The sequence below is a fragment of the Aspergillus affinis genome, assembly GCF_023601865.1.
Source record: "Aspergillus affinis strain CMG 70 chromosome Unknown NODE_74_length_177179_cov_84_810866, whole genome shotgun sequence".
In the NCBI taxonomy this organism is placed as follows: Eukaryota; Fungi; Ascomycota; class Eurotiomycetes; order Eurotiales; family Aspergillaceae; genus Aspergillus; species Aspergillus affinis.
Genome location: NW_026515855.1, coordinates 16362 through 39963, shown reverse-complemented (window position 1 = coordinate 39963; position 23602 = coordinate 16362). Strand labels below are relative to the sequence as shown.

At 53.3% G+C, this 23602-nt stretch overlaps 11 protein-coding genes across 11 annotated transcripts; 4 read left to right on the top strand and 7 right to left on the bottom strand.

The window, feature by feature from the left end:
- Positions 1–1693: 1693 nt before the first annotated feature.
- Positions 1694–8141, top strand: KD926_009946 (WW domain protein; the record flags this gene model as incomplete). Its single annotated transcript, XM_053102444.1, has 8 exons — positions 1694–1733; positions 1792–2384; positions 2446–2628; positions 2699–3217; positions 3270–3659; positions 4350–6826; positions 6927–7533; positions 7596–8141. The coding sequence occupies 8 exons, from the start codon at positions 1694–1696 to the stop codon at positions 8139–8141; spliced, it is 5355 nt and encodes a 1784-aa protein (XP_052954059.1).
- Positions 8142–8838: 697 nt separating this feature from the next.
- KD926_009945 (lipase family protein) lies at positions 8839–10155 on the bottom strand (the record flags this gene model as incomplete). The annotated part of the gene is made up of 2 exons (XM_053102443.1): positions 8839–9807; positions 9901–10155. The coding sequence occupies 2 exons, from the start codon at positions 10153–10155 to the stop codon at positions 8839–8841; spliced, it is 1224 nt and encodes a 407-aa protein (XP_052954058.1).
- A 445-nt stretch (positions 10156–10600) lies between these two features.
- KD926_009944 (WD40 repeat domain-containing protein) lies at positions 10601–11907 on the bottom strand (the record flags this gene model as incomplete). Its single annotated transcript, XM_053102442.1, has 4 exons — positions 10601–10641; positions 10730–10970; positions 11040–11626; positions 11685–11907. 4 exons carry the CDS (start codon positions 11905–11907, stop codon positions 10601–10603), a joined length of 1092 nt encoding a protein of 363 aa, XP_052954057.1.
- A 335-nt stretch (positions 11908–12242) lies between these two features.
- On the top strand, positions 12243–12946 carry KD926_009943 (U2 snRNP complex subunit MSL1; the record flags this gene model as incomplete). Its single annotated transcript, XM_053102441.1, has 3 exons — positions 12243–12310; positions 12379–12592; positions 12653–12946. 3 exons carry the CDS (start codon positions 12243–12245, stop codon positions 12944–12946), a joined length of 576 nt encoding a protein of 191 aa, XP_052954056.1.
- A 146-nt stretch (positions 12947–13092) lies between these two features.
- Positions 13093–13994, bottom strand: KD926_009942 (ATG3/ATG10 family protein; the record flags this gene model as incomplete). Its single annotated transcript, XM_053102440.1, has 4 exons — positions 13093–13278; positions 13352–13570; positions 13633–13752; positions 13824–13994. 4 exons carry the CDS (start codon positions 13992–13994, stop codon positions 13093–13095), a joined length of 696 nt encoding a protein of 231 aa, XP_052954055.1.
- A 1468-nt stretch (positions 13995–15462) lies between these two features.
- On the top strand, positions 15463–17745 carry KD926_009941 (uncharacterized protein; the record flags this gene model as incomplete). Its single annotated transcript, XM_053102438.1, has 1 exon — positions 15463–17745. The coding sequence occupies one exon, from the start codon at positions 15463–15465 to the stop codon at positions 17743–17745; it is 2283 nt and encodes a 760-aa protein (XP_052954054.1).
- An 829-nt stretch (positions 17746–18574) lies between these two features.
- KD926_009940 (Hsp20/alpha crystallin family protein) lies at positions 18575–19180 on the bottom strand (the record flags this gene model as incomplete). The annotated part of the gene is made up of 1 exon (XM_053102437.1): positions 18575–19180. One exon carries the CDS (start codon positions 19178–19180, stop codon positions 18575–18577), a length of 606 nt encoding a protein of 201 aa, XP_052954053.1.
- Positions 19181–19331: 151 nt separating this feature from the next.
- Positions 19332–20079, bottom strand: KD926_009939 (succinate dehydrogenase assembly factor 1; the record flags this gene model as incomplete). The annotated part of the gene is made up of 3 exons (XM_053102436.1): positions 19332–19532; positions 19583–19664; positions 19730–20079. The coding sequence occupies 3 exons, from the start codon at positions 20077–20079 to the stop codon at positions 19332–19334; spliced, it is 633 nt and encodes a 210-aa protein (XP_052954052.1).
- A 94-nt stretch (positions 20080–20173) lies between these two features.
- On the top strand, positions 20174–21247 carry KD926_009938 (fumarylacetoacetate hydrolase family protein; the record flags this gene model as incomplete). The annotated part of the gene is made up of 3 exons (XM_053102435.1): positions 20174–20188; positions 20293–21014; positions 21115–21247. 3 exons carry the CDS (start codon positions 20174–20176, stop codon positions 21245–21247), a joined length of 870 nt encoding a protein of 289 aa, XP_052954051.1.
- A 198-nt stretch (positions 21248–21445) lies between these two features.
- pre4 (proteasome core particle subunit beta 7) lies at positions 21446–22344 on the bottom strand (the record flags this gene model as incomplete). The annotated part of the gene is made up of 3 exons (XM_053102434.1): positions 21446–22050; positions 22112–22259; positions 22315–22344. The coding sequence occupies 3 exons, from the start codon at positions 22342–22344 to the stop codon at positions 21446–21448; spliced, it is 783 nt and encodes a 260-aa protein (XP_052954050.1).
- A 435-nt stretch (positions 22345–22779) lies between these two features.
- On the bottom strand, positions 22780–23596 carry KD926_009936 (HCNGP domain-containing protein; the record flags this gene model as incomplete). The annotated part of the gene is made up of 3 exons (XM_053102433.1): positions 22780–23322; positions 23385–23450; positions 23525–23596. 3 exons carry the CDS (start codon positions 23594–23596, stop codon positions 22780–22782), a joined length of 681 nt encoding a protein of 226 aa, XP_052954049.1.
- Between the last annotated feature and the right edge of the window lie 6 nt (positions 23597–23602).

Here is a 23602-nt window from a genome sequence, read left to right as displayed (position 1 = left end):
GACTGGAGGGGCTTAGCGTGCGATGGGTGGGTGGTTCCTGCTAGTTTAGTCCGGGACCTTAAAAGTAGCTAGTTCGAATAAGACGGAGGGAAGAATACGTGAAGTCCGTCCAGACTCCAGACCAGCACCTGCCAGTCTCGGACCCGGAGGGCGCTACCGTCAGTCACCTGACCGGGGCCCGAATGTCCGCACGAAACCTGCCCAGTCACGACTCCCGATGCACTTCTGCAGTCATCCTCCTACCATCCCACCCTCGCTGGAGATTAATATTCTTCCGCTGCTCTCGGGGACTCCCGATCCCTCCCACATGGTTGGCATCTGCATCGCCTGTATTCATCGTTCATATTCCATAGTCAATAGTCAATAATCACTCTGATCGTTGTTGTGCTGTATCTACACCATCTAGGTACCTGTCTACACCTAATCATCCACTTCCTCCCTCCGAGAGACAAACAAACCATGGACGGCCCAAATGGAAGTTGCCCTCGCCCTCCCGATTCGCTTGTGTCGCCTTCACCTTTTCGTGCCTTAAGGTACCTGAACGACCGCCACCAGCGACAAGGGCGAGCTGAACTGTTGGCGCGAACACCCTTTTCCCGCTCCTGCTTTTGACTTTACTTTATTTTACTTTATTTTATTGGATTTTTTATTTTCTGTCTTTTTTTCCCCCTAAGAAAACCTCTGGGGGAAACTCGGTGTCTGCCCCCGGTACCTGTATCCGTATATAGATTTCTTCCCCTGTCTTCTTCTCACCCGCCCTTTTTTTTATTGTTTCTTTTCGTTTCTTTTTTTCAACCCTTTTCCCTTTTTTGTAACGCCTGCGCCTCCTTTAGCTGCTAGAAATGTATATCCTACAGTTTTCGTCCTAATCCTTTCACGCCTTGTCATCCTTTATAATTCCCTCCTTCTTCTCTTGGGTCCCCTTCTACTTTATGAGCTTCTCTACTATTCTATTCTCAGACGAAGCCAATCTACATATCGTGGAAAGCACGCCATATCCAAACTTGGATTCATCAGGGCCTAGTAAGAGAGATCCATTGTCTTCCTACTTGTACGGATTTTTCATGCTCAATGAACTACAGAGGAAAGCCGATAACGATCATGCCGATCGTCAGTTTGGTCAAATCTACGCGAAGAGGCAGTTCATCAAGAAAGCGGCCGCTTTGGTTGCCTATTATTGCCCCTAAAGATGATACGGCAAGCTTCAGTCTTGGTCTCCCAGATCCCGCGCGAACAAAGGTTTCTCGACCGCGCGTACGATTCCCGCCGCGGTCAAGAACTGGTTGCTGGTGCGTTTCCTCGGTCGGTTTTCCGCCGACTATATCGGATGCTGATTTCTGGTTCTTATCCCTTTTAGGACTTGCAGAGTGAGCTATCATTTTCTCTAAACCGACGTCGTTCATGACCTGCAGGCTGCAGCGTGCTAACGTGTATGTCTGTCATGGTAGAGCCGTAAAGGTATGGTGGTCTTGATTTTCTTCCTTCCCTCAGCAGTCATCTAATCAGCCATTAGTGAAATGTGATGAAAGTCACCCTCAATGTAATGTACTAAGAGACCTGTCCTCTCCTCGTCGAGAAACGTCAAAAAGTCGTTCACTGATCGGTACATTAGCAATGTACCCGGTTGGGTCACAATTGCGACTATCGACCGCGTCTATGCTTTCGCGATGATACGCGCCGAATCATGGAGCGAATGTCGGAAGTTGAGACAACAGGTAACATAGTCTGGGATGGTGAGTGTCCATTATCCTCCAGGTTGGCCATACTCGATGCTCATGCATGCGTTGACAGCCGAAGTACCCCGGACTCATAAAAGCCCCAGAGCTGGTTCAGGTGATCGCTTGCCCTCGTTTGAAAAGCTCACCTCGGATGAGGATCGGGAAAGAAAAGCAGAAGCTTCTATTCCCGGGACGTATCATGTTGTCGTGATCCCAGAGAGTTTCGCTGACCTCCCGGAGTACACGGAGGGCACCCCTTACGGTGAAAGTGATCAGGTGTCATATCCTCTTCTCATCCACGGCGAAACAAGCCAATCCCCCCCTAAATCCGCTGGTGAAGACCCAAACGTGGTGATTTTAAAAACCTTCCGAGACACGCGAAGACCATCGCCGACCAACCGCAAATTCTCAGCGCAGCCCCTAGAATCCGACTCTCAGAGCTCTCCAATTCGGGCCCCATCCACCACGTCAAGCGTTCAGGCCCTTGCGCATGACAATCCACATGGGTGGTCAGAGCCAGAGAATCGTGATGGTTTATTACTTCGACATTTCAGTGACGTGGCGTGGGCGCAATTGATCCCCGAGATGACCATGATTGATTGTCCGAGCGGCAGTTATAGGTTAGGCTCGGAAGTATTCGAGCAAGAAGCGACGAGGTCTCCTCGCGTACGTGGAATTCTGTCTATACCGCTGTGCTGCACAAAGATCTAATGGGCCATGCCTGCAGCTATACTATGCAATGCTAGCAATATCTGCACTTAGTTTGTCCCGTCAAGGGAATGGCCACAATATGGACGCCTTGCAATACTACCACCGAGCCTTGGCTGCCGTGCAAGCCGAACCTTCCGGGGATGACGATATGTTGTCAGACGAGGTTTTGTTTACGCATTTTTTGCTACTTGTCTTTGAGGTCAGGCCCCAGAATATTGCCACTGATAAGCGGGCCCCTGTCACGGACGAACTGACTTTCTGGTGAATAGGTTGCGGCGGCAAATCTCGACGGGTTGCATGTACAGTCATACGTCACCTCGCGGTTGCTACACATAGCGCATGTACGGCAGACAACCTATGGGATTGAAAAGTATTCTTTCATACTCTGGTGGGTTTGCTATATTGATGCGTACAGCCTTCTCGGTGGCACGGGGGCAGGAGAGTTTGTCAAAGCAGTCATCGAAGGTCACTTGCTTCCCAGCGCCGACTCCTTCTTCTGTCCTGCCCTCTCCGAGACGTCGTGCTTGCTCTATCCCGAAGAGCGAGACAATCTATTCATGATATCTTGCTTGCATCGTGAGGTCCTGATGCTCACCGTGCGATCAGGGCTCTATGCGGCCGATTTAAGAAAACACCCGGTGTCGTACCCGAACACGCATGTGAGCGGACGACAAGGTGCTGAGGAGCTGCGCAACCAACTCCGCGGTCTTTGGTTCTCCCCTGAGATGCGCTTTTTGATAGATAACCGCCATATTCTCCGAAAGCAATTTCAATATCTTCTGAAACAGGTAGGACTAGGACACTGGAGATCATGCAAGTCTAGAACTAATATCTCATTAGACCCTGTTCCTGTTTCACACCTCCTTCCTTTTCTCCTTTATCGGCCTCGGGCCCGAACAGCGCCTTGCGGCAGAGGATGAGCAAGAGGAGATACAGCACCACGCAGCCATGGTGCTTGAGCTGGCCGAGGGTCTGGGTCATGGGGCCCGGGAAAGTCATCGGCATATCATTATCTTCCCCGTCTTTCTAGCGGGCACCGCCGTGACGTCTAGTGGACTCAAGATACGGGCATGGGAGTTGCTTTCAAGCCTGGAGGAAGAAGAGCTGGGGTACCATGCATCTTCAACCTGCCATCAACTGCAATTGGTGTACGAGCGACAGATGCAGCAAACCCGGGGTGGGCCTGGGGCGGCCCCGTCGGTCAACTGGATTGAGCTGATGGCTGAGCGAGTATGCTGAGATAAATGATGAGAACATGGGGATCTATAGAACCGATATCTATGAAGACATGTGTAAATAACGTGTATGTGTACATGAATCTGGCCTCAGGTGGCCTCAGGCAACGAGACGTGGCTTCCTTTTCTTTGGTCTGCCGCCGGCGGGCCGATCCTTTTTCTGATCCACCATCCTATCGCCATCAATTGCGATTTCATCACACCTCGCTCCAGGCAGCGAATTTCTGTCATTCGCCGTCCGTCTATCTGCCCCTCCAACGGTGGCGCCAAGTCTGTTGGGTCGCTGTTGAGCCAATGATGATGGAGAAGCGTCTAGTACTGCACAAGGGCCGGCGGCTAATCGGGAGTGGGATGAGGATGTCCATGCCATAGGATGTGACGACGCGACGAACCCCTTCTCTCTCTTCTCCTGAACTCGACTGCGTGTCCTTCGGCGAAGGCTGGGGGTCCTTTGAATTCTTCCTTTGGCTTTCTGTCCTGCCGTGCCCTGCTCTGCTTACCTTGGAACCCTCGACCGACTTGTTGCATACTTACGGAGTAGCTAAGACTCCCCGCATCTGTTCGTTCTCCCCCTCCCTCGATCCCCGTCGAGAGACCATTCTCTGGTCGCGCAATACCTGTCGCCGTCGTTCTTTGCGCTGTTTCGCCCATCTTTTCTAACCTTACTATACTCCCCCCTCTTCAGTCGATTAGACTAGGACCGAAGATGGATTCCAGCGGCAGTCGTCAGGGCAGTCGCTCGCAGGAGGAATTATTTCTCGGAAACTCCTCGGGGAGACCGCCTGTCGAATCACCCGTGGTTGGACCGCTTCGGATCAGCAAAAGAGACACGCCGTCGCCCGCCCCGCAAAGTGCGCCTCTTCCTTACCCGGATGACCGACTGCGGTTCCAGCAAAGGCACAGCCCAAGCCCGACGACCGAAAGTGGGCGGCTGGGCGGCTCCTCCACCACGCCGGTGAATAGCATAACGGCGATGCCGGCTGGCTCCGGCACACCCCAGCCCGAATATCCGGCAGCGTTGCGACCGTCTCTCGGTCGCGAGCCTAAGCAGGTAACCCTGGCTGAGCGACGCGGAAATGCGCCGAAGCCATTGCCAGAGTCCCCCGCAGGGGATGCACCACCCGAGAGAGACGGATTGTTTAGCCGGAGTTACCACCAGACCCAAATACCGCCGCCCCCCGTGAACGGGAATCAGGGCGATGGCGAGGCCTACCAAGATTACCGACAGGCGTATTGGCCGCCTCCTCAGCCGGAGGCTTTGCCCGGACACTCATTGAGACCGGCACCGGCGCAGCACCTGCAACCTCCGAACAGCGCCATTAATCGAATTAGCTCGACAGCGTCGACCTCTACGACGCGCGCCCAGAGAGGGTCGCCCCCGCCGCCGGAAACACCGATTTTCGAGCCCGGTCAACAGCCGGGATCCGACATCGAAGCTCGCTATGCCGCCTCCGGCATCGCGGGTACGTCGACGCTGACTGGGCTGAAGGCTCAGAGCGCTGCCGCTCAGAGCAGAGCAGAACAGTATGCAGGCCAGCAACCGAGGACCCAACCGCCATTCCAGAGGCCATGGACGCCTACAGAGCAGCCGGGGTCCCAGCCGCATGGACCGCCAACCGTCTATCAGGGCGCTGGGGTCGTCTCTACGGAAAGTCCTCCAGCCCATTCCTATACGCCTCAGCCAACTACAACTCCATCGCAGGCCTTCGAGGTCCAGCAGCCCTCGAGGATCCCTCCGAATGCTCTGGAGCAAGACCTGGAGCGGATGCGCATCAGTTCCTCCCCTCCCCCTGCCTACTCAAGTGTACCCGGACCGGCCGCCGTCCAGGGATACCCAAACGAAAAGCGCCGTCCACCTGCGTCGACCAGCCAGCCAGTCCCATCCGCAGTGCATCCTGCAACAATAACTCCCGCAGAGGGTGCAGCGCCTGCGTCTGCCCCGCCATCTTCGGCACAGGATCACCCGGCTTTTGCCAATGATATGCGACACCAACAGCAGCAGCAGCAGCAGCCGCCTGGGCAATCCCTAACAGACGACATTGCGCAGGAAACGCCAGGAGCGCAAAATGGTCATCAGTCGACGATTCAACAGACCCAAGTCAATGCATCGCCGACTCCTTCAGGAATCCCACCAGCATCACCTCCGCCGCTTCCGGAGGGGTGGATTGCCCACTTGGACCCTAACTCGGGACAGTACTACTACATCCATCTTCCTACGCAGTCAACCCAGTGGGAATTCCCCAAGGGTCCCACACCACTGAACCTAAACGAGACGCCGTTGTCCCCGACTGGAAGCGTTTACAGCAGTCACCCTCTAACGTCGCCCGGCTTGTCGGCCTTTAGCAAGCCTCTGACATCGCCTGGTCTCCCTATGACTCCGGGATACGAGAGCTTGCAATCCCCCGTGGTGGCCGGATTCACTGGCCCACCCCCAAGCAGCGGTGTCGATTTGTATAAGGTAGCGCCAACCAATGGCGTATATTTTGGCCCGTATCTTCGCTATACGAATATGGACGTGGAGCGTGGTGTTTGGCTCGGCTCGATTTTGCTGGTCACCGATGCCGGGCAGCCGCCGACAATTCACATGCACCAAAGTGTTGATCTTTCTCCCAATCCCCGGCAACTGAAGCCGCTTGCCATTTCCGTCCATCAGCGGTGGACCTTTTACAAGTATGACGTTGACTGTCAGATGGACGACTCGGGCCCTGCGAAGTGGACCTACGCCATTACCTCCCACCTGGGGTGTACCCGCTACGAGTTTCTGGTGGCGGGGCGATATGAGACTAACTGGCGTTTGATCACGACATCTGGAAATGACTTCTCGCTCAACGTGAATGCAAATGAGAGATCCCGCCTGGGTGGAGCAGGTTTAATGTGGAAAGACATCATGCAGAAACACATTGAGATCGGAGGCTTCCACGCACAACTGTCTCTTGGAGGCCAGATCTATGCAGATCGGATGTGGAAGGAGATACCATCACTCAAACAGTGGCTTACAGTCAAGGGCAAGGACGCAAGAAAAAACGCGTCTTGGACTGCTGCCCACGAGGAGGATGTTTCTCATGCGTACTTCCACTACTACACTAGCCACTTTGACCAGCCATACCTGAGGGAATCGTTCGCACAGGTTCCTTATGTCTGCCAAATCGATGACCACGACATGTAAGAGCCCCATTCCTAATTTTATTCACCCAACCTCAACCTCATGTCTGCACCATTATGGAAGCCGAGGCTAATGATAGGCCTCCCCCCCAAAAACAAGATTTGATGGGTTTGGGTCTTATCCCGAGCACATGCAGTTCTCAAATATGTTCAAGAATATAGGTCGAATTGGAATAGAAATGTATCTTCTCTTTCAACACCATACGACCTTGGAGCTGCTCCGCAATGTCAGTACGGACACCGACTTGTTCACCATCACCGGAACCGGCTGGCATTTTGTCAAGTACCTCGGGCCAGCGGTCGTCGTTGTCGGTCTCGATTGTCGATCAGAAAGAAACCCTCACCAAGTTGTGGCTGGGCCCACGTACCAGGGTATATTTCCCAAGGTCGCAATGCTACCACCATCCGTACAACATTGTCTGTGGATGATCTCGCTGCCTATCATCTATCCCCGTTTGGAGACGGCCGAGCATATCGCCCATACGGTTGCTACCGGCAAGCGGGCGGTTACGGGGGCGTATAATGTCCTGGGGAAGGTAACCAGCTCTGTGGCCGGTGTGGTCGGCGCAAAGGATATGGTAGGCTCGGGATTCGATTCGGTCAAGCGTGCCGTGGGGAAGTCCGGGCTCATGGGTGGTATTCTAAGCCCATTTGGGGAATTCGACGTGCTTGACGAGCTTCGAGATCAGTGGACGCATGAATCCAAGGTGCGTAGATCCCATCTCTTCAGCCAAACTTGTCATCATTCTTGCTGACCCTCCATGTACAGGACCTTGAGCGGACCTACTTCATCCGCACTCTGCAGGGAATTGCACATCAGAAGGCTCTGCGCATGACCTTCCTGTCCGGCGCGGTGAACGTCTGCGGCGCGGGTTTGGTGCACGACCCTGCGCATCCCTCCGACCACAAGACGATGTATCAAATCATCTCCTCGGCCGTGGTGAACAGTCCTCCCCCTTCGTATGTCATCAAACTCCTCCACGGTAGCCATAAACCTCTCTACGTTCCTGCCAACGGCCACCGCTCCACGCCTTCACAACCTACCGATACCAAGGAGGATATGATGGAGATCTTTCAATCTGACGTGAACGGCCAATCTCGGGAGCATCGGAAATTGATGGGTCGTCGAAATTATGCTGCCATAGTGGCCTACGATCCCGATGCCGTCAATCCAATGTATAACCAGCACGCAGTCGGATTTGGGGGCCGTAAGCTTAACCTTGCTGTCGATTTCATGATCCAGGGCGAAGGCACGTATGGCGCCGTAGTCAAGTACGGTCCGGTCATTGTTCCCAACCTGGAGCACGGCAAATGAAATCGTTGGGGAGTTCGCCGTCTCGTTTATCGCCTTCTCTTCTTCCTCCTTCCCTGAATGCGATTTCTAGTCTTGTTTCGTTCCTTCTCTTCTCTTTTTTTGTCCTTGTTTTGCCTGCATTCTTCATAAACCTGTAATTGAGGTTTTCTTTCTTTCTTTCTTTCTGAATGTACAATTTGGGAGAGATGGATATTAGCTACATATCTTGATTGATTTCAATTTTCAAGTTCACCACCCATAGGTTGAATTTCACCTGCGAGTAGTATGAATGCAGCATTGAAACTAAGCGCGTTTGCCCACGTACTTGGATAAGCTTTGACTAATGGATCGACACCGCCAGTTAGGAGGCGATGGTAGGTACAGTACATGCATAGTATCTGCAGCCGCACAGTTTGGTGGAGAAGAGCCCTTGCATTCGTTTCCAAAACCAAAGCTACGGAGTAAATCGGGACTCTATCCATGCAGCCCATGCCTTGCCGCCACTGCCACAACGTGACGAGGGTAGAATTCAGCATGACGTACTCGAACAGAGTCTGCTAGCCGCGAAACAAGGATAACGAGGACATGTTACTGTCCTCCTACATCATAGCGCATGCTACGTGACTCACGGACCAGTCACCTGGGATGGGGTGGTCGTCGAGAGTAAACAAAAGAGAGAGAGAGAGAGAGAGAGAGAGTTCACCATAGAGTCTCGGGCCTATCCCGTCCCAGTCGGATCCCCACCGGGAACGCAAAGGCCAAGGCGCCAGAAATAGTCCCGATGGGCGAAGAACAGCTCCCATAACCGATACCTGATGGGGACGCGATCCCACGGCCAGTGGAATGGCAACTGCTGCGGTTCCTGATGTTGCTGGGATACCGCCGCCTCACGAACTCCTGGGGTCGGCGGCCTCAGCACTGCCTGGCCCGCCGGATACACCCAGTCCGGCTGTCGTAGGCCCGCCGTGAGAAGGGACCTCATCTCACGTAGCGCAGGTTCCTGAACAGCCCGTGATCCAGATATACACCGGCTATCGTTACGGCCCTTACAGAGTGCCACATCCAATCGCGACGGCGACAGGTCCACCTTCGAAATAAACATCTCGCCGGCGTGCATCTCGTACCCCCATTCCGCCAGAGGCAGGAGAGGCACGGGATCACGCGCGTGGGTGACCCTGCGAAACCGCCACTGTCGATCATCAGACCCCCGTCCGGCGTCGTCGAAGCCAAAGGCAGCGTCGAGGAAGCGGACAAAGCCCCCGTTTCCGACCATCGGCTCCCCAAAGGTGGTCACCTGCGGGTCCCAGCCGCGGAGCCGCATCTCGAGCCCGGCCAGCGCGGCAACCGCCCCGCCAAGCGAGTGGCCGACCAGGACCAGCTCGTACTCCGGGAATCGCTCTCTGGCGGCGGCGACGTGCGGCAGGACGGTATCGCGAGTGTTCTGCCACGAGGTCATGAACCCGGCGTGGACCGTGCAATTCCGACAGCGCGGGGGCTGCTCGCCTCCTCCGGGCCCATCCCCGGCGCCGTAGGGAACGTAGGCCTGCGGGTAAGCCGACAAGTCGACGATGGTGTTTGCCACGGAGTAGGTGCCGCGGAAGGCCACCACGATGCGTTGCGGCGAGGGGGCGTGGGAGAGCGCAACGTACCCACAGGAGTCGGAGAGTAGAGGCCCCGTATTCCACGACTATCAGGACGAGCACGAGGGTTACATTAGTATTCGTGCCCAAGTTGAAGTAGAGGAGAGGAGAACAGGGAGACCTATAAACCATGAACTTACGGCGATCAGCTCGAATCCGCGGAGTTCAGCACAGTGGCTTAAACATTCGAAAGGCTTCCGTATCCCCGTGTTCCCAACGCAGTAGGACACATCAATGACACGTGCGAGTTCTTCCAGGGAGGCGAAAACGACGGGGGAAACGACGCGATTGAATTCGCCGGGATGCTCTCGAGCATCGGGGAGTGAAGTGGCGCGACACAGCCAAGGGAGGTATATCCAAGCAAGCAAGAGCGTCCAGAAGTGGTCAAAAGCCATGGTTGTGGTAGAAGCCGGGTCCTCTCGTCGGCATTGTGGGCATTACTTCACCTTCTTTTCTCCTATTCTTTGGGAGCGTGAAAGGAACTCGTGATGCTGCAAGTTGAATTTCCCGGGTGACCAGGGATGGTCTTGGCATCACATGTGCACCCCTACGTCATTCTGTAGCATGCTCTCTATTCATCGAGGCAGCACTTCTGTGTGAAGGGGGTCGGTAAGTCCACCGGCCAAGCTTCACTATGCTCTTATCGGGGTTTATATGCTAATGGTGGTTCAAATACAGTGACCCTTGTAAGGTTCTTATGAATCAGAATTCCCCAAACGGCGTACGTCAGTTGAACTTCACCAGAGCTACGTCACAGCTAATCAGATGTTGGTGACTAGTTTGTTTTGCGTTGATTTATGACAGACTTTACACACGGTGTAGGCTACCTGAGGTACTCCATTAGATGCTCCAAACAACCACCCGACCATCAACTCCGCTGGCTGTGTTCCCACAATTAGCCTAAAGCCATCCCTTGCTGGCTCTAAAAATAACCAGTACAGCAAGATGGGAGGAGGGCCTGTGACTTACTGCTAAACTTCTGGACAGCCCCGCCGTCTTCTTCGTAGACCCGGACCGTGCTGATGGTATTCTGGTGAACAGATTTGAGCTGCGTGTCAACTTGAGTTTGTCCCTTGAGATCCATCTGACGGAACATGTTCAGGGCAGACTCCTCTCGGACGCTCCCGGCGCCGGGTCCTGCCTTGTTTTCAATGGTTCCGACATACTGCCATCCGCTCTCGTTACCGCGGAAACGATACGGCTCGCAATCCTGGGGCCAGGGACGTTGGTTAGTAGGTGTGCAAGAAATGCCATCGACAACTGGATAAGGTAGTCTTACGTGACCTGCAGCAATGATCTCTTCCTCTCCATTCCAGATCAAGCTGTTGAATGGCAAGAGGCGGGTGGTGATGTTCAACATCGCCCGAGGGGGTTGCTCCGGTGCACTCGGGTAAACAACCGTAACGCTGCTGTCGTGTCCGGTGAAAGCAAGCGCATTTCCACTCGGGGAAAAGCACACTCCGTGAATCCACCCCGCGGAGTCATTCAGGAATTCTCCACAGATGGTGTTGAACGGGAGACGCTCTCCCCAGGCACTGGGTTCGGGCCGCGTGTCAACGCCCTTGATATAACTCGAGAGAACCCGGGCGTGCGAGTCGGTGGATCCGGCAGCGAGCAGAACGGAGTTCGGGTGCCAGGCCAGCGTCGTGATGGTGCTTCGAATAGGCTTCTTCAGGTGCTTTGAGATCCACCAGTCGTTTTCCTCCTCGAAATAGCACACCGCAATCACACGGGCCCCCGAGCCGACAGCAAATTTCTGTTCAGATGGAGACCAGCGCACAAATGTCGCGGCCCGGTTGATTCGAAGAAGGACCAGAGTCGGCTTCCAGCCCGAGGCCGTTCGTTCCCAAACGTAAGCGTTACGGTCTGTATGAGGGGGGTAAGCTAGGCAACGGCGCTTCGGAGAAGTGTACGTGGAACTAACCCTGCGAGCAAGTAACGATGCGGCCACTGTTAGGCGCGATGTCAACGCCCGTGACGATTTTTTCATGGCCCTTCAGCTCATCGGTTAGTGAGAACTTGTTCCCTCCTCTCGAATAGAGCTCCACGTTGTTGTCCCGCGCAACCGCGAGGGTGTTCTTATCCGACGAAAAGGAGTGGTCGGCGATTGGGTTGTGAAACAGATGGTGGACTTCCGGGACAGACATTGTGATGTAGATGGTAGGAGCAGCTCTCTACTACCGTTCAGCAGGAAAGAAAAAGGGGCAGGAGAGGACAATGGTTAGGTTGCAAGTGTTTATCAATGCGTAAGTGCTGAACCGGGGGGAAGGGCTCCCAGGCCCGAGGGGACCACCGATGACGCGGGATGCCATTATGCCAGCTCTCACGTGACTTAGCGGCTCACGACTCCCGGGCCCTTGGCAGAGCGCAGCAAGGCGAGAAGGCCGAGAAGCTCCATTTGACCAGGGGCAGAAAAACACTTACTACTACTACCTCTCGACTCCCAGACCTCCACTTCCTCCCCCCTCCCCCCACAGAAGCAATGTCCTCAACTGCCACTCTCACGGCGCGTCAGGGTAAACCTGCTCCCTCCGGCGTCCCGAATCAAACGTCAGTTTTCCTTCCTTCGGCCAGAAAAAGAAAAATGCCCAGTATCGGAGATTCTGATTGATTTCTAGGCTATACTGTACCAATCTTCCAGACAAGCTACACAAATATGACCTACGCCTCTCACTCTATACCCTCTTTTCCACCTACGGGACCGTTCTAGATGTGGTGGCCATGAAGACCAAGAAGATGCGCGGGCAGGCTCATATCGTGTTCAAGGATGTCCAGGCCAGTACGCAAGCAATGCGTGCGCTTCAGGGGTTCGAATTTTTTGGCAAACAGATGGTAAGCTCCACACGTTGGCCCCAAATTTATCGCGATTATCCACTGATTCCGGAGTTATAGAAAATTGTTTATGCGAAGGGCACTTCGGATGTGATTGCCAGGCTTCGCGGGACATACAGTCTGGCACCATCTGGAGCGCAATCCGGAGCCACCTCCTCCGATCTCCAGAAGTCGATCTTCAGCGGACCTCCCGGGTCAGCGGCGCTACCGCCGAAACCTACCGGGGAGGTCAACGGCGAACCCCAGGCAACGCAAGGAGTCAAACGGCCTCGCGAGGAGGAGAGCGATGGGGGAGAAGCGCCGATGGATGAGGACAGCGATGTCCCGATGGAAGCCTCATCGGATGAAGACTAGACTGTCTTCATCATGGGGAACTATGATCACCGAGCCGACGTAAACCCGGGAAAGGGGTGGGAGAGAATTGGAGGAAGGAGTGGGGCCACTCCCTAAGATGGTCTGCTTCAAGTCACTCAATGCTATGTCTAGGGATTTGTGCTTGCTCATTGCTCTCTATCCTTCAAGAGCTCACTTGGCAAATGGAGACCAAGGTGATTGCCTATCAACCCAAACCAGATAATGAGATATGCCTCGGGCGTAACGTTCTGATGCCCCGCGATCTGTCTCATCGCATCTGGCGTGTTGCATGGATGGACGAAAAAAATGGGGGTATTGGACTGTGGGTGGTACTACGGAAATATGAGCGCTTGCACACGGGAGAAGGGATTCTGGGGGGTGGGTGCGGTTGTCCGCTGCACCTACACCAAGACTAATACCGCCCATGACACCGACTGCTTGAAGCTCCTCTCTGTACTGGTCCGCTACGAGGTAATGGTAGACTGCGTCTATCTCCATCGGACCGGGCTGGTTGCCCCGCCGCAGCATAAAGTATAGAACGGGTACTTGGTACGTGGGAGAAAGGAGAATCTCATAATCTACCTGTAGAGCGGCGCTGGAGTCGGACGGGCGAACGATGGCCTCCTGCGGGATAATTATCAGAAGACAGTCCGAGTGTGCAATGAAATGAGATACAAGTCACGAACAAGATCGTCCTCGGTAGCCTCCAGTTGCGTGTCCTCGGGATCTACGGGGCTTGCGGTGTCGCATTGACGCATCCCGGCATGGTCAATGTTCCGCGAGATCTTGAGAACCGGACCAACTGGCTGAGCATAGACAAATTAGAACGGAGGGGAAGACCAAGTTCACGGGGTTACCGGCCGTCGATTGCTCGTACGTCATGACGGAGAAGAGAGAGGGCAAGATATACCGGGTGTGTCAGCCGAATGGACGACCAGCCTACGGTTGAGGTGCCCACCGCGTGAACACGGGCCAGAAAGGCGCGACAGGCGTGTTGGAAGTCCTCTGGCGAGAGGGAGGGAAAGGCGAGGAGGAACGGGGCAGCCATGCGACTGGGGGCGAAGACGCGGTGTAAAACACAGCCAGACTGACCTGACCGACAGGACGTTGCATTCATGACGATTGACGCTGACTCCGCCAGCTGCACACCGATTCGGGCCCACTCCGACTAAGCCGTTCTCGGATTGGGGATCGTTTGCAGCTTGTCGGAGTAAGGTAAAGTAGGTAGGTACTCCGTACATCCTAGGTAACTAGATTCCGTCCCGATCTACGTGACCTATCCTCTAGGACATAGACTCTAGTAGTATCTACCTACCTGACCTAGTTACTACACTACATACCTAGAGAGTACAGGTTATAGATCGATGGTCGTCAATTCATTGAAGTAAGGTACCGTACTAATACTCACTAGTTCATCCGCTAGGGCTCTTCCGGACTAGATCGCCCGTGGCGCTGCCAATCCGTGTCCCGATCCGGTCAAGCCGCATGGCGGGACTGTACCATACTTACTAGACTTACCTACCTACTACAGTACTACTACTATACCTACACATCCACCTGTTTCATCTCCAACCAACACCACTCACTTACCTACCTTCCTTTTCTTCCTGTCTTCCTTTCTTCCTTTCGTCCTCTCATCCTCTCATCCTTCCTTTTTCTTTTTCGAATTCGCCCACTGATCTCCCGCGCTCTCTCCATTTCATCTCAATCTAGCTAGGTAGTCGTTTCTTTTTCCTTCTCTATTTTCTTGTTTGTTCATTTCCTTCTTGGGCGTCTCAACCTGCATAAACTATGTAACGCTCGATCTGTCCGCATTCGGCCTTGATGTCGTGGATATCCACCCGGATGGCTGTTTTACATGGCACATATACCACAATGGCCTTGTCAATCGGGTTTCCATCTTAACTTTCTTCGCCCCCCGACCGCAGTCGGTCTCCCCCCATCGCCTTCCTGCTCGTGCCAATTCCGTCCCGTATACGCATTCGTCACTGCGGTGTCTGTCGCATCCTCCGCCACAGCCTTGGGTTGTCTCGCCCTCTGTTCCTACCTCCTCTTCTCCCCACTTCTCTTATGTAGTTGGGGTTTTCCGTTGCGCTTCCCCATGCGCCCCTGAGCTTGATCCTGTCTTTTATGGCATTTGGGTATCCGCCGCTGCCACCGTCGCTTGTCGCTCTTCTTTCTCGGAGCTATCTCTTGCATTCCGTCTCGATCTGTTCCTGCGGGTGATATCTGAATTCGCTGTCCTTGACTTCCTCCTAATTGCCGTTCATTCTGCCTTCCTTCCTTCCTTCCTTTCTTCCTTTCTTCCTTTCTTCTTCTTGTGCGTCACAGCTGTTTGGGGGAGGGGATCGGTTTTCCTCGGCTTGATATCTTTACTTGTCTTGTCCGGGTCACAAAGACGGTACTCGACATCAGATGCCATTTGAGTTTGACGTTATTGGGTAAACGTCCATGAGCGGCCTGTGTTGGCCTTAAGATCTGTCTCTGTGCTTGGGCTTCAACTTTGCCTCCAAGTCATGGGAAGCTTCTTCTCTATTCAAAGTAGAGACAAGCGCCGCCGCTCAAACCGGCTCTCGAAACCGCCTGCTAACAGCAAACCTGCTTCGCTCTCGGCCAATTCGCCTCGACAACCTCTTAGTCCTAGCTCTCCGATAACATCCTCTTGGCAAAACCCGTGGACTGGGGCTTCCATCCCAATTGCTTCTTCGGATTCGGAGCCCAAGGGGCGAAGATCGCACTCGTCCGCTTCTGCCTCGCTGCAGTCTGACCCGCCATGGATGTCAACTAATAAGACAAAGCGGAGCAACTCCGGTGCCAAAGAGCCAAACGATTGCCGCGTCCAATCTTCGCCGACTGCCAGTCTCAGTACCTCCGGCACGCTATCACGACGAGCCTCGTTTCAGCCTCCACGGCAACCTGCCTTCCAACCTGCGCTGGTACTGAATGAGCCTCATTCACGCGGGCCGTCGTCGTCAATCCAACCAAGAAGATCCTACTCGGTTCAATCGCCGCCACGAAGAGCGAAGAGTACGGTGAACGCGAGCAGTATCGAAGAAGCAACTTCCTCCAACACCCATTTCCTCGTTGACAGCCAGGGGTTTTCCTTGATCCGCCGACGTTCCCTCTTAACGAGGCCCGGGATTGCTACCAGGCGATCAACGAAAGATGCTGCACGGCGATGCCCCTCGCCAATCAAACAAGAACCAGCGACCACATCTACTACCGTAAATGAGACCTCGCGTCCACTGCAGCGACCGTCGTCGCGGTTGCAAGATACCGACTGGAGACGTCAACTTTCACTCTCCCAACTACGACCGCCAACGCCAAACGATTTTGAGTACACGCATTTGGGGGCTCTCAAGCTAGGGTCATTGCGCGTAGTGAACGCCTCCACGTCTCCATGCCCCAGCGACCGGACCCGGCTGAATGGACCTCGTAGTCGCACTCCAGAGGCCCGTTCTGACGAAACGCATCACACAAGACCAAGCGATACTCTAGGCGAGCGCCAAAACTCGAAAGGTGCGGCACCTGTTCCTGACAACACCAATACTCCTGGAGACGGCCACCCCGGTATGATTTGGGGCGTCAATAATGCTGGATTCGTTAACCATCACGATGACGGTGCTGGACGAACAGACCATCGATCCTCGCTCGGTCGGCAATGTCTAACTACTCGGCGCAATAATGCTCCTCCAAGTTATGCGTTGCATACTCAGCCATTTTCTCCCAATAGAAGTTGCGACGAGCCACCAGCAAGTCCCCTTTCCTACGAAATGTCACCGACAACCACGCTTTCTCCATTCGGCGAGAAAGAGCCCGAAGACAAGGGAGCTCCTGCTTCTGACCATCAAAGCCCCTTGCCTTCTCGCTTTGGTAAGGCCATTCACGGGTCACTGTTGGAGACGAGGCAGTCAGTATCACATAAAAAGGTCGACAGCGGCTACAGTTCCACAGCGTCGGTTCGGTCCCTGCGAGCCAGTCGCGCCGGATCATCGTTTGACTCCCAGTCCTTTACACAACGGCAGGCACTCAGATATCGCAGGTTTACTTTTGGAGGGAACGCAGGAGATGCTAGTGGACAAGACATAGGGGAATTATTCGGGTTCGGAAACACGTGTCCTGCGTACCTCCTCCCACGGCTTCGGGATTCTAAGATGGATTGCAAATTTGAACCCGGGGTTTGGTCAACATCTATGTGCCACGAGCCGCCCCTAAAGCCATCGAATAGACGTGTAAGGAGCCTATCCTACACAGGTCCACCGCCCTCAACCCGAATGGAATCTCTTCCTCGATACTGCGCCCATCTGCGCAGTCAAGAATCCGCTTTTGCGGAAATGACAGCATCGTTGAAATGCCAAAGTACTGCCAGATTGGATGCGCTGGTTGCAATGCCGGGTCAACAATCTTTGGGTGATAAGGTCGAGTCTGATCTCGATCACGGTTGGGAGAGAAATTCTCAAACGAGACCTCAGGCTTCCAACGAGTCAGGTTACGTGGACCCTACCATGACTGGAACTCCCAGAGCGGAATCCGAGAACCGATCCGGACAAGAAAGTGGCCTCGAACATCCACGGTTCTACAGCCGGACAAGCAAGATTCGATGCCCGGATGCGGCTGCTGAGAAGCACCCTGCGATGGCAACCCTAAGCACCTCGCAATCAGTCAAGAGTGAACGCTATGTTGACACTCCCCGGGGGAGGCCGAGGTGCCGGAGTGTTGAATACCAACGTCGCAGGTTGTCCAAACAGCAAAAGCGTCCAAACATTTATGCAGCCGCTTCTCCGTCTGTTTTTCACTGATCATTTGAGCACTATATATAGTATATGGCTTATGCCTCCCTTGCCTGACCTTTTCCTTTCTTTCTTTCTTCCTCCCTCCTTTTCCTTTCTTTCCTTTCTTCTTGTGAATCTGTGACTTCTCATTCTCTCGTTATATCATTTGTCTTGGCGTTGGGGTGACACAATAGTTGCTCAGGCGGGTTTTGGTGCAACTATGGATATACCCATTTCGATGACTCGATGTGTTTCCATTTTCTATCGTTGAATATCTCATTTATTTTCGTTTGTTATATTTCCTTCCATCATATGAAAACAGTCGATGCGCAGCTAGATGTTTTGCGCCAAAAAGTACTCTCGAGTCAAAGACATGTCCCTTGTTATGGCCATTCATTCCCCGTATACGCCGGAGGCGCGAGTGTGAAGCCCGGCAAATGCTATTTACTTCTAGTCAATTTCAGTTTCTGCTTTTTTTTAGCGCATGTGCGCACACATACTACAGGAACATGACGGGCATGGGAAGTATTCATATGGATATATAATTGCTATCTTGCTTACTCTGTGGGCTACATACTAAGATGATCAAGTCTAAGCAGCAGGCATCTACCGCCGTTTGAAGAGGGTCAATGAAGTGAGAGCTTTCAAGATTCATTAATACTAATGGCATAGCTATTCGTACATGCTGACCGTATGAGGGAAAGTAGAGAACAAAAGCAGAAAAGAAAGAAAAGATAGCCAACTGATGCGGAAACCGTACCCTACACGTGCGCCAGAAAAATTAAATTGAAGGCCAGCCTTAGATCCCTGCAGAACCTAGGGACAAGTAGACACGTTCAAAATGATTCTTCTTCGTCTACTCGATCCGGATCTTCTTCAACTTAGGAGCGGCCTCCTTGGGTACAATGACCGAGAGAATTCCGTTTCTCAAGCTTGCCCTAACTGCTTCTTGATCCACTCGGGTTGGGAATGAGAACGTTCGGTGATATTGACCAAGGGAGCGCTCCGACGCCCAGTATTTGTAGGGGGGGCTGGACTTGCATGGTGCGGTAGCCAGGTGGGCAGTGGATACCGAGGATTCAGGAGTCGGCGAGGAGTTCAGTTCGTCTTCGTCTTCAACCGTGGGCTGAAGGGACTTGCTGGAGGAGGTGTCATCGGCGGGCTCATCGCCGCCTTCGTTGGCGTCGGACGCGGTGTCATTATTGTACTGACGTTCGACTCGACCCTTGATGACTAGGGTGTGGGGGTCGGTGAATTCGATATCGACGTTATTCTGATCAACGCCCGGCAGTTCGCCGTCCAGGTGATAGCTGCCATCCTGCTCGTAGACGTCGAAACGAGGACTGAACGAGCGGACGGGCCTCACTCGGCACTTGGGGCTTCTGGGACGATGCACATCGTAATCATCGAGCAGGTGGAACAAGGGCGCGAAGCCACTAGAAGAGCAAGGGTAGAAAGCCATGACAGAGGTTGAGGACTCTAGGAGAAGGTGTATAGATGAGGACGAACAAGTGGAAGGCCGATGTTGTTATTGGGACTGCGACTTGGAGATGATGGGAAGAAAGCTCTATCAAGGAACAGAATCATTCTTTTTATACAGACAACGTTCTATTCTAGAAGCCGATGGCACTGCCATGGTGTAGTACAGCTCCGTAAGCAATCGAATGCGCTGGCAGGTCCTCGTCGCGGGCGGACGCTGCGCGACGGATCTGGGAGCTTCGATGCGATGACGGAGACGCGCTTAGATAATCCCGCGGCGAGGACTCGCCGCCGGAAGATGCGCGAACCTTCCAGTCTTTTCCCTCGCCTTGCACCTATGCAGTTACTGGATGTTCCGGATTCCGGGAGACGAATACATCTCAACCTGACGATGTCCCTTCCGTAGCAGATATTCTATCGCATTGAAGTCCTTTTTGTTCACGGACAGATGCTTGCGGAATTCCGCCCTGCAGCCAATTGCCATTATTTAGTAGGTAGCGTCGGGACAGTCTAGGGAGATAGATGGTATTACCTGGCATATGTTTTGAAGTTACCTCTGGTCTCCTGGGAATGGGAGTTTAGCTCGTGAGCCAGATGCTCTGCGTGCGAGGTGGCCGAGGCGGGGGAGGAACCACTTACCGCCGGCTTCTTCTGGACCTCTCTGAGACATTTTCGGTAGAGGGAGAGCACCTCTCTCTGGAGACCCGACAATCGCGCCATCAGTCCGTCTACCTCGAAGGGGGGTGGTTTGGAGAAGTTCGAGAGATGATCTCCGGCCGTCGCCGGGTTTTGCGGGGAAAAGGAAAAGGCGGCGACGCTTTCCCGGCCGAGACCCCCAAGTAGGCGACTACTCCGTAGGTCTACTGTAGTTACTCCGCACATCATCAGTAGATAAGTAGGTTCGCTCATCTCTCCTCAATTCCGATCAATCAATTGAACATAAGTACTCTTCTGTTGCTCAATTTAAAGAGAAAACATGCCGGAATTCTCGGTATGTCATTCTTACTTTAGACATGATGCCCGTATATAGATACTCCAATCGCCCAGCAACTGGATCAACATCACAACTAACTTCCTTCCTTCCACTCATCTCAGCGTCTCATCCGTTTTCTGGCTCGGGATGGCAATGTTTACTACGGAGATGCCATCCTGCCCCCCGGTGCTTCCGACCTGACCGGCGTAACTAAAGCCCGGGTGGTCCAAGGCGACGTCTTTGGTCAGCATCGCGTAACAGAACAGATCGCCGATGTCAAACTGCTCTTGGCCCCGTTGGCGAGAGGCGATATTGGGACTGTTCGCTGTTTGGGGTTGAATTACGAGCAACATGCAAGAGAATCCAACCTGCCCACGCCCAAGTACCCTGTACTCTTCTACAAGCCGGTGACGGCCATCTCAGGCCCGACCGACGACATCCCCGTCCCTCTCATGGCACAAGAAGGCGAGGGTCTGGACTATGAATGCGAGCTGGTGATTGTGATCGGCAAGGAAGCCAGAGACGTCCCCGAGGATCAAGCACTGGACTATGTGCTTGGGTACGCCGTCGGCAATGATGTTTCCCACCGAGACTGGCAGATCAAACGTGGTGGAGGGCAGTGGGCATTAGGGAAGGGCTTCGATGGCTGGGCACCTTTCGGTCCCGGCATTGTGTCTTCCAGCTTGATCCGTGATCCGAATGCTTTGCATATCTCGACGAAGCTCAATGGCCACACGGTCCAATCTTCGTCAACCAAGGATATGATCTTTGGTGTGGCAAAGACGGTTTCGTTCTTGTCGCAGGGCACCACCCTGTTGCCAGGTGATCTGATTTTTACCGGAACGTGAGTTGGTCCTTACCCTCGTTTCAATGTTAAATTTTATTCAATTTTTTTTTTTTTTTTTTTTTTTTTTCTGGAAACGAAACTGACGGTTGTGGTGAAGCCCGCAAGGTGTGGGTATGGGCCGAAAACCGGCACTTTGGCTCAAAGACGGGGATCGTGTGGAAGTTTCCCTCGAGCGAGTGGGATCGTGCTCAAACCAGGTGGTCTTCGACAATATCACCCCAAAGCTCTGAGTAATCAATAGCGCTGCTACATGGCTTGACGAAAATACAGGTGACATGGTGACATTGCAAAGTCACGACACTCTTTTTTACTCCCCCTTCACGAAAGAGCTGGTCCTATAAATTTGAGGTAGCACAATGCTAGCAAACATGCACGTAATTTGTCTCTTGTTAATAAAATTCTTGTCGCTAGACACAAAATATTGATACCTAGTTGACCTGAGCTCCGTATCCCTTGATGCCTTCTGCGAATGCCCAGCTCTGCTCTTCGATCTTCTGGTCTTCCTGCATCTCAATACCATCACCCGTAATCACTGCGAGGGAATACTTGTCGATACTCCGAGCATCTCGGTACCAGAGGACCTTTAGGCAATCCCTCAGCGCGGTCACTGCCTCGTCCTTGCTGATCTCTTCGGTGGGCCTCTCTTCCGGGAACAGTCGACGAAGGATCGGAACAGCGAGATGAGCACCAAACCCGGTGGCAAGGTGCGGCGCTGAGAAGGTAGTTCCAAGCAAGTCAGCCGAGCTGAGAAACGGCTTCTTGTCTCCATCGAATCCGGCCACAAGGATGTGGTTCCAAAGCGGGTTGAACTCGGAGCGGCGCTTATAAAGCACCTTGGACAAGTAAGTGTGGAGGTTCTTGGCGTTGAGCATATTGCCATGGGTTGAATAATTCTCCCTGATGTCGATTGATTCCAGGAGACGGTCAATGTACTGCATGTCGGACACATCACCACTGAATCCAACGACGGCCGAATCGCCAAACGTCCGGAGACGTTTCACATCGGAAAATCGGGCAAGAGAGCCGTATGAAGCTATCAGGGACACAGAGTACATTAGTCTTGTAAGCAGGAGCATTGGGTCTGAGGGGCGCACCCAAGTTATCAGCAGCAATCGCAACGCCGCCATTAAATTTGACTGCGATCACTGACGTTCCGGTCACGGCAGGCGACTGAGTATGGGCTTTGGGGCCGGTTGTTTGTAGGTACGAATGGTTATAGGGGCCATAGACATCATCCCTGGGCTTATGACAGAGAGTTAGTGAGGCGTGGTGTATATAGACGTGGTGCTCATCTTACTCGACCCCAAACTTCAGGAAAGTGATTCATGACGGTAGTTGCGGTTCAAGGTGTGGTGTAAGATGCTGAATAGACTGTGGGGTATGGAATATGCGAAGACACCAAAGACAAGTGAAGTTCTCGATGGCAGCAAGTCTTTGGAGAGTGTGGAAGTAGAATGGAACGACGGCAGTTCAGTGTAAAGTAGGCACGGTACGTATTGCTAGTTAGGCAGTGAGAGCTGACGGAGCTCTGGTTACGTTAGTCACCCGCTATTGCCCACTAGCGGCCCGGACACCGCGCCTACGAGAGCTAATCATCAATGCGTGCATTTCGCGCTTAGCGAGAACTCCCTTTCTATGTACGATAGCCTTGCAGCCCTTGCTAAAGTGATTTTTCCGATGTATCCTGCTATCAAGTCTAAAGGGCATACTAATATAAGAGCAAGAACATTACCAGGCGCTTTTTCTTTCTCTTTATGATTTTTCACGGGTGTGGTCTTGATCGTTTCTTGGTATTCGAAGCGGTCGCTGCCACGAAGTCAATCGTATCTCTCTGGCCTTGAACCCTTTGCTCTTCCAGGTTGTTGCGCATGTCCTTCTGCGCCTTCAACAGCTCTTCCTTGAACCCCCAGTCCGGAAGACCATCCATGTCCCATAATTCACGGGACAGTGCAGTGTGATATTGCATCTCCTCGCCGAGGCCCGCATGCTCCATCAGCTTTTTCAGTAGACTTGGATTCTTGAGTGAACTTGAGCTGGCCAACTTTTCATTAAAGTGGACCTCTTGCTTCTTCAATGCCAGAAAATGGGCGAATTTAGCGTTCGCGGTTGGATTGGGAGATCCAGGGGGTGATGGTGGGATATCTAGACTTGGTACCGGAGGAAGTGTTAAATCATGGACCAAGTTGCGCGATGCTGAATATGGAGACGCCTGCCCATGTGTAGAACGGGGGTTCGAAGGTTGAGCCTCCTGATGGGACGGTCCGAGAACTGGCCCTGGGGGATTTGACTCCGTAGATGATACCGGCTGGGGTACATCTGGCGTTACTTGCGCTGAAATCGATGGTCAGATATACGCCGACTCCATACAGCCTGGTATACTCTACCGGTATCTGGGACGGGCTTAGTTGCGCCGGAATCGTGTTCTAACTCACGCTGGGAAACGCGAAAAGAGAATTTGGAAATTAGCTCATATTCTCATACTAAGGTTTCTAAGCATCGCACTGTACCTTTGGTGAGGAAGTGCGCTTCTCATCAATCTCGTCTTCGCTGCTACTATCGTATGCTCCGAGACCCAGCATGATTGT